We start from the raw sequence: 16064 nt of genomic DNA, 5'->3' as shown, positions 1-16064 counted from the left end.
ATGGATGTAAGGGGACAGTTGGCCCCCTCTCGATAGGAGGCTCAAAAGTAGAGAGCAATGTAGGCATGTGTAGTGCTTTCAATGACTTTTTCGCGTCGGTTTTTAATGGAGATAATGATATTCGATATACGGGTGTTGCATGGGGTAATAAAACGCTCAACGATATTCAAGTGGAAGACGTGGAGGTCCTAAATCTTCTAAGAAATGTATGTGCAAGCAAAGCACCAGGACCAGATGATATCTATCCCAGCGTTCTCAGGGAAGGTGCTAATGAATTGTTGGGGCCAGTCGCACAGATATACAGGAGTAGTGTTGCTGAGGGTATCGTCCCGAGAGATTGGAAACTGGCTAACGTTGTTCCGATATTTAAGAAGGGTAGTAGAGAAGTGGTGTCTAATTATCGTCCAGTGAGTTTGACGAGCTCCCTCTCGAAAATTTTGGAAATTATCATCAAAAGGCAGTTTGTGAAGTGGATAGACGAGAATAATGTATTGTCGGATAATCAGCATGGGTTCAGGAAGGGGAAGTCATGTGTAACTAACCTCCTTTGCTTCTATGATTACGTGACTAAGGCTTTGGGTAAGAGCAAAAATGTCGACGTTGTTTACCTTGATTTCCAGAAGGCATTCGATCGGGTCCAACATGGCAAACTCTTGAAGCGTTTACACGAGATTGGAATAGGGGGCAACTTGCTGAATTGGATAGAATCGTGGTTAAGAGATAGGTCGCAACGAGTTATGGTGAACGGGGAATTCTCTGGTTGGACAGACGTCACAAGTGGAGTTCCTCAGGGAAGTGTCCTTGGCCCCATACTTTTTTCACTTTTTATCGATAAACTCGATCAGGGTATCGATGGAATTACTAGCAAATTCGCAGATGATGTGAAGCTAATGGGGGTAATCGGGAATGAAAGCGATAGGGAGTTGCTCCAGACCAACTTAAACAAGATTGCAGCATGGGCAAATGAATGGAGCATGACGTTTAGCGTAGATAAGTGCATGGTCGCTCATTTTGGTTCGAACAACCCACGGTTCTCTTACGAGTTGAATGGTGTCACTATCCCGGATGCAACTAGAGTCACCGATTTGGGAATTCTCATTGACGAGCGACTTAAGTTTTCTGAACATTGTTCAGCGGTTGTCAAAAAAGCGAATAGAATGCTTGGTCTCATTTTCAAAAAGGTCTCTTCGCGTTCTCCTAAAGTCATTCTTCCGCTTTTTCGAGGCTTAGTTCGTCCTGGACTGGAGTATGCTGTAAGGTTTTGGAGACCATACCTACAGAGGGACATAGACTTGGTTGAAGGGGTGCAGAGAAGAGCTACGCGTGTCCTTATTGGCACACAGGGCTTGAGTTATGAAGAAAGACTTCATTTTTTGAATATGTTTACATTGGATGAACGCAGGTGTCGAGGAGATATGATCGAAGTGTTCAAAATTTTCAATGGGATGGATAGGATGGACCATGAACTTTTAGTACACCGCCAATCGACTGCTTTTACAAGGGGACACCAGTATCGATTGGTGAGGGACAATGCAAGGTTATGGTGTCGCAGGGAATTTTTCTCCAATAGGGTTGTTAATAAATGGAATAGCTTACCCCCGGAGGTAGTAAATTGTAACACAATTGACACGTTTAAAAAGAAATACGATAAACATGTTGGGGTAAATCGAGAAGCTATCCATTCTTAGAATAAGACAACCATAAGTATTCTTTATGGGCATTGTATAATATTTTATCACGTGTATATATTATTTATAACTTTTATTAATTGCATTTAAATTGTGTCGCTGTATTTTTTAAATATATGACATCCATATTTTTATGGGCATCTTTTTATCAGCCACCTCGTTGGGCATTTTGCCTGTTGTGGCGTTGTATTTGTATTAAGCAATCCTTTTTTCGTAATGCATATTGATCCAAATAATCAGAGTGGCTTCCCAGCTTACCCTCGGCGGGACTCCAACCCGCAATCCCCGGTTCAGGAGACCGATGCTTTATCCGTTAGGCCACGAGGGCGGCCTTCGAATTTAAACAATTTTTTCATCTTTGAGCAATTCTTTTTTCCTAATGCAAATTGATCAAAATAATCAGAATGGCTTCCCAGCTTACCCTCCGCGGGACTCGAACCCGCAATCTCCGGTTTAGGAAACCGATGCCTAATCCGTTAGCTCACGAGGGCTGCCTTCAAATTTAAAACATTTTTTCATCTTTAAGCAATCCTTTTGTCCTAATGCAAATTGATCAAAATAATCAGAGTGGCTTCCCATCTTACCCTCGGCGGGACTCGAACCCGCAATCCCCGGTTTAGGAGACTGATGCCTTATCCGTTAGGCCACGAGGGCGGTGTTCAAATTTAAAACATTTTTTCATATTTAAGCAATTCTTTTTTCCTAATGCAAATTGATCAAAATAATTAGAATGGCTTCCCAGCTTACCCTCGAACCCGCAATCTCCGGTTTAGGAGACCGATGCCTTATCCGTTAACTCACGAAGGCTGCCCTCAAATTTAAAACATTTTTTCATCTTTAAGCAATCCTTTTGCCCTAATGCAAATTGATCAAAATAATTAGAATGGCTTCCCAGCTTGCCCTCGAACCCGCAATCCCCGGTTTAGGAGACCGATGCCTTATCCGTTAGGCCACGAGGGCGGTGTTCAAATTTAAAACATTTTTTCATATTTAAGCAATTCTTTTTTCCTAATGAAAATTGATCAAAATAATTAGAATGGCTTCCCAGCTTACCCTCGAACCCGCAATCTCCGGTTTAGGAGACCGATGCCTTATCCGTTAACTCAAGAGGGCTGCCCTCAAATTTAAAACATTTTTTCATCTTTAAGCAATCCTTTTGTCCTAATGCAAATTGATTAAAATATTCAGAATGACATCCCAGCTTATCCTCAAACCCGCAATCCCCGGTTTAGGAGACCGATGCCTTATCCGTTAGGCCACGAGAGCTGCCTTCAAATTTAAAACATTTTTTCATCTTTAAGCAATCCTTTTTTCCTAATGCAAATTGATCAAAATAATCAGAATGGCTTCCCAGTTAACCCTCCGCGGGACTCGAACCCGCAATCTCCGGTTTAGGAGACCGATGCCTTATCTGTTAGGCCACGAGGGCTGCCTTCAAATTTAAAATATTTTTTCATCTTTAAGCAATTCTTTTTTCCTAATGCAAATTGATCAAAATAATCAGAATGGCTTCCCAGTTTACCCTCTTCGGGACTCGAACCCGCAATCCCCGTTTTAGGAGACCGATGCCTTATCCGTTAGACCACGAGGACGGCTTTCGAATTTAAACAATTTTTTCATCTTTGAGCAATTCTTTTGTCCTAATGCAAATTGACCCAAAAAATCAGAATGGCTTCCCAGCTTACCCTCGAACCCGCAATCTCCGGTTTAGGAGACCGATGCCTTATCCGTTAGCTCACGAGGGCTGCCTTCAAATTTAAAACATTTTTTCATCTTTAAGCAATCCTTTTTTCCTAATGCAAATTGATCAAAATAATCAGATTGGCTTCCCAGCTTACCCTCGGCGGGACTCGAACCCGCAATCCCCGGTTTAGGAGACCGATGCCTTATCCGTTAGGCCACGAGGGCGGTTATCTTGTTTAAAGCATTCTTTCATCTTTAAGCATTCCTTTTTTCCTAATGCAAATTTATGAAAATAATCAGAATGGCTTCCCAGCTTACCCTCTTCGGGACTCGAACCCGCAATCCCCGTTTTAGGAGACCGATGCGTTATCCGTTAGACCACGAGGACGTCTTTCGAATTTAAACAATTTTTCATCTTTGAGCAATTCTTTTGTCCTAATGCAAATTGACCAAAAAAATCAGAATGGCTTCCCAGCTTACCCTCGAACCCGTAATCTCCGGTTTAGGAGACCGATGCCTTATCCGTTAGCTCACGAGAGCTGCCTTCAAATTTAAAACATTTTTTCACCTTTAAGCAATCCTTTTGTCCTAATGCAAATTGATCAAAATAATCAGAATGGCTTCCCAGCGTACCCTCGGCGGGACTCGAACCCGCAATCCCCGGTTTAGGAGACCAATGCTTTATCCGTGAGGCCACGAGGGCTGCCTTTTAATTTAAAACATTTTTTCATCTTTAAGCAATCCTTTTTTCCTAATGCATATTGATCAAAATAATCAGAATGGCTTCCCAGCTTACCCTCGGCGGGACTCTAACCCGCAATCCCCGGTTTAGGAGACCGATGCCTTATCCGTTAGGCCACGATGGCGGCCTTCGAATTTAAACAATTTTTTCATCTTTGAGCAATTCTTTTTTCCTAATGCAAATTGATCAAAATAATCAGAATGGCTTCCCAGCTTACCCTCGGCGGGACTCGAACCCGCAATCTCCGGTTTAGGAGACCGATGCCTAATCCGTTAGCTCACGAGGGCTGCCTTCAAATTTAAAACATTTTTTCATCTTTAAGCAATCCTTTTGTCCTAATGCAAATTGATCAAAATAATCAGAATGGCTTCCCATCTTACCCTCGGCGGGACTCGAACCCGCAATCCCCGGTTTAGGAGACCGATGCCTTATCCGTTAGGCCACGAGGGCGGCGTTCAAATTTAAATCATTTTTTCATATTTAAGCAATTCTTTTTTCCTAATGCAAATTGATCAAAATAATTAGAATGGCTTCCCAGCTTACCCTCGAACCCGCAATCTCCGGTTTAGGAGACCGATGCCTTATCCGTTAGCTCACGAGGGCTGCCCTCAAATTTAAAACATTTTTTCATCTTTAAGCAATCCTTTTGTCCTAATGCAAATTGGTTAAAATAATCAGAATGACATTCCAGCTTATCCTCGAACCCGCATTCCCCGCTTTAGGAGACCGATGCCTTATCCGTTAGGCCACGAGGGCTGCCTTCAAATTTAAAACATTTTTTCATCTTTAAGCAATCCTTTTTTCCTAATGCAAATTGATCAAAATAATCAGAATGGCTTCCCAGTTAACCCTCCGCGGGACTCGAACCCGCAATTTCCGGTTTAGGAGACCGATGCCTTATCTGTTAGGCCACGAGGGCTGCCTTCAAATTTAAAACATTTTTTCATCTTTAAGCAATTCTTTTTTCCTAATGCAAATTGATTAAAATAATCAGAATGACATTCCAGCTTATCCTCGAACCCGCATTCCCCGCTTTAGGAGACCGATGCCTTATCCGTTAGGCCACGAGGGCTGCCTTCAAATTTAAAACATTTTTTCATCTTTAAGCAATCCTTTTGTCCTAATGCAAATTGATCAAAATAATCAGAATGTCTTCCCAGCTTACCCTCGAACCCGCAAACCCCGGTTTAGGAGACCGATGCCTTATCCGTTAGGCCACGAGGGCGGCCTTATAGTTTAAAACATTTTTTCATCTTTAAGCATTCCTTTTTTCCTAATGCAAATTGATCAAAATAATCAGAATGGCTTCCCAGCTTACCCTCTTCGGGACTCGAACCCGCAATTCCCGTTTTAGGAGACCGATGCCTTATCCGTTAGACCACGAGGACGGCTTTCGAATTTAAACAATTTTTTCATATTTGAGCAATTCTTTTGTCCTAATGCGAATTGACCCAAAAAATCAGAATGGCTTCCCAGCTCACCCTCGAACCCGCAATCTCCGGTTTAGGAGACCGATGCCTTATCCGTTAGCTCACGAGGGCTGCCTTCAAATTTAAAACATTTTTTCACCTTTAAGCAATCATTTTGTCCTAATGCAAATTGATCAAAATGGATTCCCAGCTTACCCTCGGCGGGACTCGAACCCGTAATCCCCGGTTTAGGATACCGATGCCTTATCCGTTAGGCCACGAGGGCGGCCTTTTAATTTAAAACATTTTTTCATCTTTAAGCACTCCTTTTGTCCTAATGCAAATTTATTAAAATAATCAGAATGACATCCCAGCTTATCCTCGAACCCGCAATCCCCGGTTTAGGAGACCGATGCCTTATCCGTGAGGCCACGAGGGGTGCCTTTTAATTTAAAACATTTTTTCATCTTTAAGCAATCCTTTTTTCCTAATGCAAATTGATCAAAATAATAAGAATGGCTTCCCAGCTTACCCTCGAACCCGCAATCTCCGGTTTAGGAGACCGATGCCTTATCCGTTAGGCCACGATGGCGGCCTTCGAATTTAAACAATTTTTTCATCTTTGAGCAATTCTTTTTTCCTAATGCAAATTGATCAAAATAATCAGAACGGCTTCCCAGCTTACCCTCCGCGGGACTCGAACCCGCAATCTCCGGTTTAGGAGACCGATGCCTTATCCGTTAGGCCACGAGGGCGGTGTTCAAATTTAAAACATTTTTTCATATTTAAGCAATTCTTTTTTCCTAATGCAAATTGATCAAAATAATTAGAATGGCTTCCCAGCTTACCCTCGAACCCGCAATCTCCGGTTTAGGAGACCGATGCCTTATCCGTTAACTCACGAGGGCTGCCCTCAAATTTAAAACATTTTTTCATCTTTAAGCAATCCTTTTGCCCTAATGCAAATTGATCAAAATAATTAGAATGGCTTCCCAGCTTACCCTCGAACCCGCAATCTCCGGTTTAGGAGACCGATGCCTTATCCGTTAGCTCACGAGGGCTGCCCTCAAATTTAAAACATTTTTTCATCTTTAAGCAATCCTTTTGTCCTAATGCAAATTGATTAAAATATTCAGAATGACATCCCAGCTTATCCTCAAACCCGCAATCCCCGGTTTAGGAGACCGATGCCTTATCCGTTAGGCCACGAGAGCTGCCTTCAAATTTAAAACATTTTTTCATCTTTAAGCAATCCTTTTTTCCTAATGCAAATTGATCAAAATAATCAGAATGGCTTCCCAGTTAACCCTCCGCGGGACTCGAACCCGCAATCTCCGGTTTAGGAGACCGATGCCTTATCTGTTAGGCCACGAGGGCTGCCTTCAAATTTAAAATATTTTTTCATCTTTAAGCAATTCTTTTTTCCTAATGCAAATTGATCAAAATAATCAGAATGGCTTCCCAGTTAACCCTCCGCGGGACTCGAACCCGCAATCTCCGGTTTAGGAGACCGATGCCTTATCCGTTAGGCCACGATGGCGGCCTTCGAATTTAAACAATTTTTTCATCTTTGAGCAATTCTTTTTTCCTAATGCAAATTGATCAAAATAATCAGAACGGCTTCCCAGCTTACCCTCGGCGGGACTCGAACCCGCAATCTCCGGTTTAGGAGACCGATGCCTTATCCGTTAGGCCACGAGGGCGGTGTTCAAACTTAAAACATTTTTTCATATTTAAGCAATTCTTTTTTCCTAATGCAAATTGATCAAAATAATTAGAATGGCTTCCCAGCTTACCCTCGAACCCGCAATCTCCGGTTTAGGAGACCGATGCCTTATCCGTTAACTCACGAGGGCTGCCCTCAAATTTAAAACATTTTTTCATCTTTAAGCAATCCTTTTGCCCTAATGCAAATTGATCAAAATAATTAGAATGGCTTCCCAGCTTACCCTCGAACCCGCAATCTCCGGTTTAGGAGACCGATGCCTTATCCGTTAGCTCACGAGGGCTGCCCTCAAATTTAAAACATTTTTTCATCTTTAAGCAATCCTTTTGTCCTAATGCAAATTGATTAAAATATTCAGAATGACATCCCAGCTTATCCTCAAACCCGCAATCCCCGGTTTAGGAGACCGATGCCTTATCCGTTAGGCCACGAGAGCTGCCTTCAAATTTAAAACATTTTTTCATCTTTAAGCAATCCTTTTTTCCTAATGCAAATTGATCAAAATAATCAGAATGGCTTCCCAGTTAACCCTCCGCGGGACTCGAACCCGCAATCTCCGGTTTAGGAGACCGATGCCTTATCTGTTAGGCCACGAGGGCTGCCTTCAAATTTAAAATATTTTTTCATCTTTAAGAAATTCTTTTTTCCTAATGCAAATTGATCAAAATAATCAGAATGGCTTCCCAGCTTACCCTCTTCGGGACTCGAACCCGCAATCCCCGTTTTAGGAGACCGATGCCTTATCCGTTAGACCACGAGGACGGCTTTCGAATTTAAACAATTTTTTCATCTTTGAGCAATTCTTTTGTCCTAATGCAAATTGACCCAAAAAATCAGAATGGCTTCCCAGCTTACCCTCGAATCCGCAATCTCCGGTTTAGGAGACCGATGCCTTATCCGTTAGCTCACGAGGGCTGCCTTCAAATTTAAAACATTTTTTCATCTTTAAGCAATCCTTTTGCCCTAATGCAAATTGATCAAAATAATTAGAATGGCTTCCCAGCTTACCCTCGAACCCGCAATCTCCGGTTTAGGAGACCGATGCCTTATCCGTTAGCTCACGAGGGCGGCCTTCGAATTTAAACAACTTTTTCATCTTTGAGCAATTCTTTTGTCCTAATGCAAATTTTTAAAAAAAATCAGAATGGCTTCCCAGCTTACCCTCGAACCCGCAATCTCCGGTTTAGGAGACCGATGCCTTATCCGTAACTCACGAGGGCTGCCTTCAAATTTAAAACATTTTTTCATCTTTAAGCAATCCTTTTGTCCTAATGCAAATTGATCAAAATAATCCGAATGGCTTCCCAGCTTACCCTCGGCGGGACTGGAACCCGTAATCCCCGGTTTAGGATACCGATGCTTTATCCGTTAGGCCACGAGGGCGGCCTTTTAATTTAAAACATTTTTCATCTTAAAGCACTCCTGTTGTCCTAATGCAAATTGATCAAAATAATCAGAATGACATCCCAGCTTATCCTCGAACCCGCAATCCCCGGTTTAGGAGACCGATGCCTTATCCGTGAGGCCACGAGGGCTGCCTTTTAATTTAAGACATTTTTTCATCTTTAAGCAATCCTTTTTCCCTAATGCATATTGATCAAAATAATCAGATTGGCTTCCCAGCTTACCCTCTTCGGGACTCGAACCCGCAATCCCCGTTTTAGGAGACCGATGCCTTATCCGTTAGACCACGAGGACGGCTTTCGAATTTAAACAATTTTTCATCTTTGAGCAATTCTCTTGTCCTAATGCAAATTGACCAAAAAAATCAGAATGGCTTCCCAGCTTACCCTCGAACGCGCAATCTCCGGTTTAGGAGACCGATGCCTTATCCGTTAGCTCACGAGAGCTGCCTTCAAATTTAAAACATTTTTTTACCTTTAAGCAATCCTTTTGTCCTAATGCAAATTGATCAAAATGGCTTCCCAGCTTACCCTCAGCGGGACTCGAACCCGTAATCCCCGGTTTAGGAGACCGATGCCTTATCCGTTAGGTCACGAGGGCGGCCTTTTAATTTAAAACATTTTTTCATCTTCAAGCACTCCTTTTGTCCTAATGCAAATTGATTAAAATAATCAGAATGACATCCCAGCTTATCCTCGAACCCGCAATCCCCGGTTTAGGAGACCGATGCCTTATCCGTGAGGCCACGAGGGCTGCCTTCAAATTTAAAACATTTTTTCACCTTTAAGCAATCCTTTTTTCGTAATGCATATTGATCCAAATAATCAGAGTGGCTTCCCAGCTTACCCTCGGCGGGACTCCAACCCGCAATCCCCGGTTCAGGAGACCGATGCTTTATCCGTTAGGCCACGAGGGCGGCCTTCGAATTTAAACAATTTTTTCATCTTTGAGCAATTCTTTTTTCCTTATGCAAATTGATCAAAATAATCAGAATGGCTTCCCAGTTTACCCTCGAACCCGCAATCTCCGGTTTAGGAGACCGATGCCTTATCCGTTAGCTCACGAGGGCTGCCCTCAAATTTAAAACATTTTTTCATCTTTAAGCAATCCTTTTCTCCTAATGCAAATTGATCAAAATAATCAGAATGGCTTCCCAGCGTACCCTCGGCGGGACTAGACCCCGCAATCCCCGGTTTAGGAGACCGATGCCTTATCCGTTAGGCCACGAGGGCTGCCTTTAAATTTAAAACATTTTTTCATCTTTAAGCAATCCTTCTGTCCTAATGCAAATTGATCAAAATAATCAGAATGGCTTCCCAGCATACCCTCGGCGGGACTCGAACCCGCAATCCCTGGTTTAGGAGACCGATGCCTTATCCGTTAGGCCACGAGGGCGGCGTACAAATTTAAAACATTCTTTCATCTTTAAGCAATCCTTTTGTCCTAATGCAAATTGATCAAAATAATTAGAATGGCTTCCCAGCTTACCCTCGAACCCGCAATCTCCTGTTTAGGAGACCGATGCCTTATCCGTTAGCTCACGAGGGCTGCCTTCAAATTTAAAACATTTTTTCGTCTTTAAGCAATCCTTTTGTCCTAATGCAAATTGATCAAGATAATCAGAATGGCTTCCCAGCTTACCCTCGGCGGGACTCGAACCCGTAATCCCCGTTTTAGGAGACCGATGCCTTATCCGTTAGGCCACGAGAGTGGCCTTCGAATTTAAATAATTTTTTCATCTTTGAGCAATTCTTTTGTCCTAATGCAAATTGACCAAAAAAATCAGAATGACTTCCCAGCTTACCCTCGAACCCGCAATCTCCGGTTTAGGAGACCGATGCCTTATCCGTTAGCTCTCGAGGGCTGCCTTCAAATTTAAAACATTTTTTCATCTTTAAGCAATCCTTTTGTCCTAATGCAAATTGATCAAAATAATCAGAATGGCTTCCCAGCTTACCCTCGGCGGGACTCGAACCCGCAATCCCAGGTTTAGGAGACCGATGCCTTTTTCGTTAGGCCACGAGGGCTGCCTTTTAATTTAAAACATTTTTTCATCTTTAAGCAATCCTTTTTTCCTAATGCAAATTGATCAAAATAATCAGAATGGCTTCCCAGCTTACCATCGGCGGGACTCGAACCCGCAATCCCCGGTTTAGGAGACTGATGCCATATCCGTTAGGCCACGAGGGCTGCCTTCAAATTTAAAACATTTTTTGGTCTTTAAGCAATCCTTTTTTCCTAATGCAAATTGATCAAATTGGCTTCCCAGGTTACCCTCGGCGGGACTCGAACCCGCAATCCCCGGTTTAGGAGACCGATGCCTTATCCGTTAGGCCACGAGGGCTGCCTTCAAATTTAAAACATTTTTCATCTTTAAACAATCCTTATGTGCTAATGCAAATTGATCAAAAAGGGAGTAATCAGAATGACATCCAAGCTTATCCTCGGAGGGACTGGAATCCAGTTTGGTAGGCGAACAGGAAAAGCGATAACTTTTATTCCCAATCTTGTTTTCTCTGCTACACGAAAAGCGAGAGGTGCTTCATGATAGTCCTGTTGAATCACTTAACCACCCGTCATATTCTTCTTCATTCCCGGAAGATTGAACATACCGCCGAGAACTGCTGGAGTGAAGTTCCTTTCCTGGTCGGAATGGATCAGCATGTAGTTTCCGAATCGAGGCACCTAATTTCGCGCTAAAACTTTAGCCAGCGTCACTGCATCTTGATCATTAACGGGATACGCTTCCGGCCGCTTGGTGAAATAGTCCATCACCACAAGTATGTGCTTGTGGTCATCATGAATTCTGGGTAATTTTCCGAGGATGTCCAGGGCGGTTCTCTCCAACGGCCCGATGCGTTTCGGAGAGCCTTTGAGCGGCGCAGGTATCGCATTTCTTGCACCATTTTTCTACGTCGGTCTCGGACTTGTTTCAGTAGAATCGTTCACGGACCTACTGGAGAGTCTTAGTTTTGCCGAAATGACACCGGTCAGGCTACCGTGTGACTCGTTCAAGACCTGTTTCACACGGCCTCTGATTAGGATGAGTTCCCATCTGAACGTCTTTCTGTCCTCCGACTCCCATTTCAGGTACAGCACGCCATCTCTCATCTCCAGGGAGTCCCATAACGTCCAGTATCTTTTGAGGTTAGATTGGTAGAGGCGACATCTTGCCACGTTGGTTTTTTTCCAGTGGATTCCTTCAAGTACATTATTGGTCGTATGCCAGGATCTTCTAGTTGGGCCTTTCCGGGTGTTCTTGTTGCTCCAAGGATCGTCACTTGAGACTTGAGATATCTGTCTCACTATAGGGTTCACCGGCCAGTACTTCTCTTCTGCGTTGAGGCAACTTCTTAACCAACGAGAGTTTCCAAGCGCGTCCCGGAGTGTGGCTGCTGCTGCTTGGAATGCAGCGGGGTCCCGGTGAGGGCGGGCCCGGTGGCTTGCGAGTCGGGGGGATGTTAACCGGGCCCGGATGCCAGGAGAGTTCTTCCAGCATGGCCCAGCCTCTAGGTAATCCACTTATATCCTGCAAGGGACAGAGAGGGGGTCATATGTTTCGTGTTATGCCTTGAGGCAACGGCGACGGTTCTGTGGACCCGGCCCTATCGTCAGGCGTCGGCATTTCTATGCGATTTTTCTTCAAGAGGCTGAACCTTCTCCTTCATGGCATGGGAGATGAACTTTCTTTCCGCTTTCAAATTGACTGCTTTCATTTTTCATGGAGGAAATTCGTCACGACCACACCGTCACGAGTAATGTGTCTCTTCAGCGTGTGCAACTGGTCATTCCTCATGTCCAAGGAAAATCCATGTTTTCTCAGGTAGTCCAGTCCGATAATACACGGGCCTTTTATGTCGACCACGAAGACGGTGTGTCGGTAGGCGACCGTGGCGAACTTAACCGAGACCTCCAATTTTCCACGCCCAGCCATTTTCTCTCCCGTGACTGCCTGCAGCTTCAACGATGGTGGTACGTAGAGAAGTCGTTGCTGAAATTTTTGAGTCAGCTCCGTCCTGACGATGCTCACGTTAGCTCCAGTGTTGATGACCATTCTACATGGAAGTCCATCAATTTCGCCTTTCACGTAGTATCTATGGTCGCCACCATGCAGCTGTGACACGTGGTACGCTCGGCATGATGCATCTCCCGTACCGTCAGCCGCGACTGAGCATGCGCTCCGGTGGTAGCCTTTTTTCAGGGCTTTTCCAGCACACCAGTGACTTGTCTTTCCGCTTCTTACAATCGTTCCTGCCACTCTTCAGGCGTTCTTTCAATTCTCTGATGATGTCCACCGTAGAGTCCTCTGCAAGAGCACCGCGGACCACTCGTCGTTCTCGTCTCGAAGCTTGCTGGGCTGCTTCGAATTTCATAGTGTAGACAAGAGCACTTCTCACGTTCGTGCATTCTCCCAGACGTAACGCCTGCTGGATGTCACGGTCAACGACGAAGCATTGCAGGGTCAGTCCATCCGTGATGTCCGGTGGACAGTCCGGATAAGCCAACTGCGAGAGCCTTCCAATGTCCATAGCCAGTTCTTGCAACGTTTCCCCTGTCTTCTCAGCTGCCTGGTCTTGAGTTTCAGCCGGTGGAATTCCTTCAGATGGTTCTCTCCGAACTTCAGCTCAAGCGCGTTTGTCAGGGCCTCATAATTGGATCGGTACTCGGCGGCGAGCATCTGAAGCACTTCGGCAGCTTCTCCTAGGAGAGCAGTGGCTAGGTTGAGCCTTGAGTGCACGGTCTGATCCGTTCGCGGAGGCAATCATCTTGAACTGGGCCCTGAAGATCGATCACGATGTCCTTTCGTCGTATGTCGAGGGTTTGATGTTTGGCAGGTTGACGTCAGCTATGGCTGGCAGGACCTGATGAGCGTCCATGGAAAAAGTAGGTTCCTGAATTTTCTTCTCGAGTTCCAGTATCCTTTTTGAGAGCTTATCGTCCACAGCATTCACCTGCACAGGGACGGAATTCATTTCTTGGGAGAGTTCTTTTACTGTGTCTACTATTCCGTCTACTTTACTTTCAACGACAACGATGTCTCCCTTTACTCCGACAATCGATGTGGCGATTTCCTCTTTCATTTCGGATATTGTTGCATTGACATCTGAGCTCGTCGACAGGGGCAAAGCACATGTACTCAATGTATTTATATACATATTTGTATTTATATATATATATATATATATATATATATATACCATTTTTAGTGTATTTTCAAAAGCCAGGGGGGGGGGCGTTCCCCCTGCCCCCCCCCCAAATGACGGGCCTGCTCGTCGACACGTTCTTATCATTCACGGTGGCAACGTCTCCCTTCACTTCAGCGATGGACGTGTTGACGACGGCGGAAGATTTTTTCATCTCTTCCACGATGCCCAATTTCATTTTTCCTTGAATTATTATCCATCAAGTCCTTGAATTATTATCCATCAAGTCCTTGAATTATTATCCATCAAGTCCTTGAATTATTACCCATCAAGTCCTGAATCCACTTCTGACACCAAATTGTTCCGAATAATTTCTTACAGGTCCTTCAAATAAGCAGAGAGAGGAACCAATTTGCAGGACGTTACAGATTTATCTTTACAGAAAACAGCTATTTACAAGAGTGAACTACAAATACGAATCTTGCATTCAGGATAAAGCAACAAGTCACTGACTGATCTCTAGATCGCATCATTTTTATAGACTCGTCGAACGTTCTAGAAGTAGAAGATTCCAGAATCACACGTAGTTGTCGAAGAGTGGTGCTTTAGAACGAGGGCAGACTTTTGTCTCGAATAGAATGATCTCTTTCTTCTTTTCCCTCATGGCTTTGTTAACATGAGGGGTCGTCAACCAATTACGCTACCGATATTATTCGTAACACCATATAGAACTTGTTGGGTTGCCTGGATAGCTTCTTCTGGTATCACGGCGACATCAGTATATCCATGGGAAAAGGGTCCTATCCTTTGAAATAAGAAATGCTTGCACGGCATCTTTATGGCACAGCTCTACTTTAGCAAGTAGAGGTAGCAAGTAGCTACTTTTAGGCTTAAGTGTTTGAATTTGCAGTGTAGTATCTCAGTATCAGTGTAGTATGTGTCTCAGTATCGTAATTTTTGGTATTCCTATTTCTTTCAGATGCTAGCAATCTTAATAGGCATTGGTCTCATCATAATAGTAGTCATTGTCGGTAAGTTTAAGGGTCTTATGCATATCTAGGAACATTGAAGCCTCTTATGAATTTCTAGAGATATTCGTACCTCTATAATTTCTAAAGATATTCACGCCTCTAACATTTCTAGGAATATTAAAGTCTTCAACATCTCTCGAGGTCTTGAAGCTTTCAACTTTTCGTCGGATATTGAAGCCTTCGATATTCAGAACTCTTACTCATTTCTATGGATATTCATGTCACTAACATTTTTAGGGAGATGTTCACGCCTCTAATAGTTCTAGGGAGATATTTTCTGGGAAGGAAATTTTCACGGATATTGAATCCTTAAACATTTCTCTGGGGATATTTATCACTTCAACACTTCTAGTGATATTTAACACTTCATCATTTCTAGGGATATTTAACACTTCATTTCTAGGGATATAGAAACCTTAAACTTTTCTACACGTGTTGAAGCCTTCAGTGTTCAAGCCTCTCTTACGCATTTATAGATATTCACGCATCTAAAATTTCTAAGGTTATTAGTGCCTCTAATATTTCTAAGATTTCTAAGGATATCAAAGATTTGAAAATTTCTACAGATATTGAAATTTTTTACATATTTCCAGGGTTATCAAAAATAATCACTTCGCCCGAAACTAGAAAATATTCACAACGAGATGAGGACAAATAACAATTTTTAATACACCGACATATGTTTTGGCACTCACGGGTGATGTTATCAAGGTGGAAAACACGTTCTGTCCCAACGGAAAACGTGGTCAGAGCGAAAGAGCGTCTGTGGTGGTCAGAGTTGCTTCCTTCACTTCAGTATTTTTATCATCAGTTTTGACGTCATAACTATTGTCTCGGGGCTAACAAGAAAGAAAGGGCTATGGCACTCGGAGGAGAAACGACGATCACGTGACCAACTGGGTTTTAGTCTGCAATAGCTAAGTTTTTCCAACTTTGCAGAACATTCCCTGCCAACACTCCCCCCCCCCATCTTTTGCAGCATATAAATACGCACCCCCCCCCCCCTCCCCGTTTGCAATATATGTTCTGCCCCAAACAGTTTATAAAGAGAAAAATGATATAACACTTATACAAGTTGTATAACGAAATATTAAGCTTCTTCCAAAAGTCTTTCTACACAAATTTGAATGTCATTTTCCCTCAAAATATTGGATAGATCTATTTTCTTCTTACTAGATAATTACTGTATACAAATCTCATGGCTCCTCCCACATCCTGGAGCAGGGCTCCTAAGCTG

At 43.4% G+C, this 16064-nt stretch overlaps 1 protein-coding gene and 11 non-coding genes across 12 annotated transcripts in view; 1 reads left to right on the top strand and 11 right to left on the bottom strand.

Annotated features, from left to right (window-relative positions):
* The window catches only part of LOC149063392 (vesicle-associated membrane protein 3-like), a 211252-nt gene that overhangs the window by 183700 nt on the left and 11488 nt on the right, over positions 1-16064 (top strand). The window contains exon 5 of the mRNA XM_089255817.1: positions 14776-14827. Coding sequence (XP_089111943.1) covers positions 14776-14827 — 52 coding nt within the window. The remainder of the gene's footprint in view (positions 1-14775; positions 14828-16064) is intronic.
* Positions 2270-2342, bottom strand: TRNAR-CCU (transfer RNA arginine (anticodon CCU)). Its single transcript has one exon. It is a non-coding gene; the product is annotated as a tRNA-Arg (tRNA).
* On the bottom strand, positions 3045-3117 carry TRNAR-CCU (transfer RNA arginine (anticodon CCU)). The gene has a single exon. It is a non-coding gene; the product is annotated as a tRNA-Arg (tRNA).
* On the bottom strand, positions 3524-3596 carry TRNAR-CCU (transfer RNA arginine (anticodon CCU)). Its single transcript has one exon. It is a non-coding gene; the product is annotated as a tRNA-Arg (tRNA).
* On the bottom strand, positions 4491-4563 carry TRNAR-CCU (transfer RNA arginine (anticodon CCU)). The gene has a single exon. It is a non-coding gene; the product is annotated as a tRNA-Arg (tRNA).
* On the bottom strand, positions 6205-6277 carry TRNAR-CCU (transfer RNA arginine (anticodon CCU)). The gene has a single exon. It is a non-coding gene; the product is annotated as a tRNA-Arg (tRNA).
* Positions 6827-6899, bottom strand: TRNAR-CCU (transfer RNA arginine (anticodon CCU)). Its single transcript has one exon. It is a non-coding gene; the product is annotated as a tRNA-Arg (tRNA).
* On the bottom strand, positions 7153-7225 carry TRNAR-CCU (transfer RNA arginine (anticodon CCU)). The gene has a single exon. It is a non-coding gene; the product is annotated as a tRNA-Arg (tRNA).
* Positions 7775-7847, bottom strand: TRNAR-CCU (transfer RNA arginine (anticodon CCU)). The gene has a single exon. It is a non-coding gene; the product is annotated as a tRNA-Arg (tRNA).
* On the bottom strand, positions 9975-10047 carry TRNAR-CCU (transfer RNA arginine (anticodon CCU)). Its single transcript has one exon. It is a non-coding gene; the product is annotated as a tRNA-Arg (tRNA).
* TRNAR-CCU (transfer RNA arginine (anticodon CCU)) lies at positions 10607-10679 on the bottom strand. Its single transcript has one exon. It is a non-coding gene; the product is annotated as a tRNA-Arg (tRNA).
* On the bottom strand, positions 10924-10996 carry TRNAR-CCU (transfer RNA arginine (anticodon CCU)). Its single transcript has one exon. It is a non-coding gene; the product is annotated as a tRNA-Arg (tRNA).

This window comes from Pholcus phalangioides, unplaced genomic scaffold (assembly GCF_987345545.1).
Source record: "Pholcus phalangioides strain wild (caught in Gottingen) unplaced genomic scaffold, Ppha-v1.0 ptg000172l_1, whole genome shotgun sequence".
NCBI lineage: Eukaryota > Metazoa > Arthropoda > Arachnida > Araneae > Pholcidae > Pholcus > Pholcus phalangioides.
Note: the sequence above shows the minus strand (reverse complement) of the source record. Positions and strands in the feature narration are given on the sequence as shown.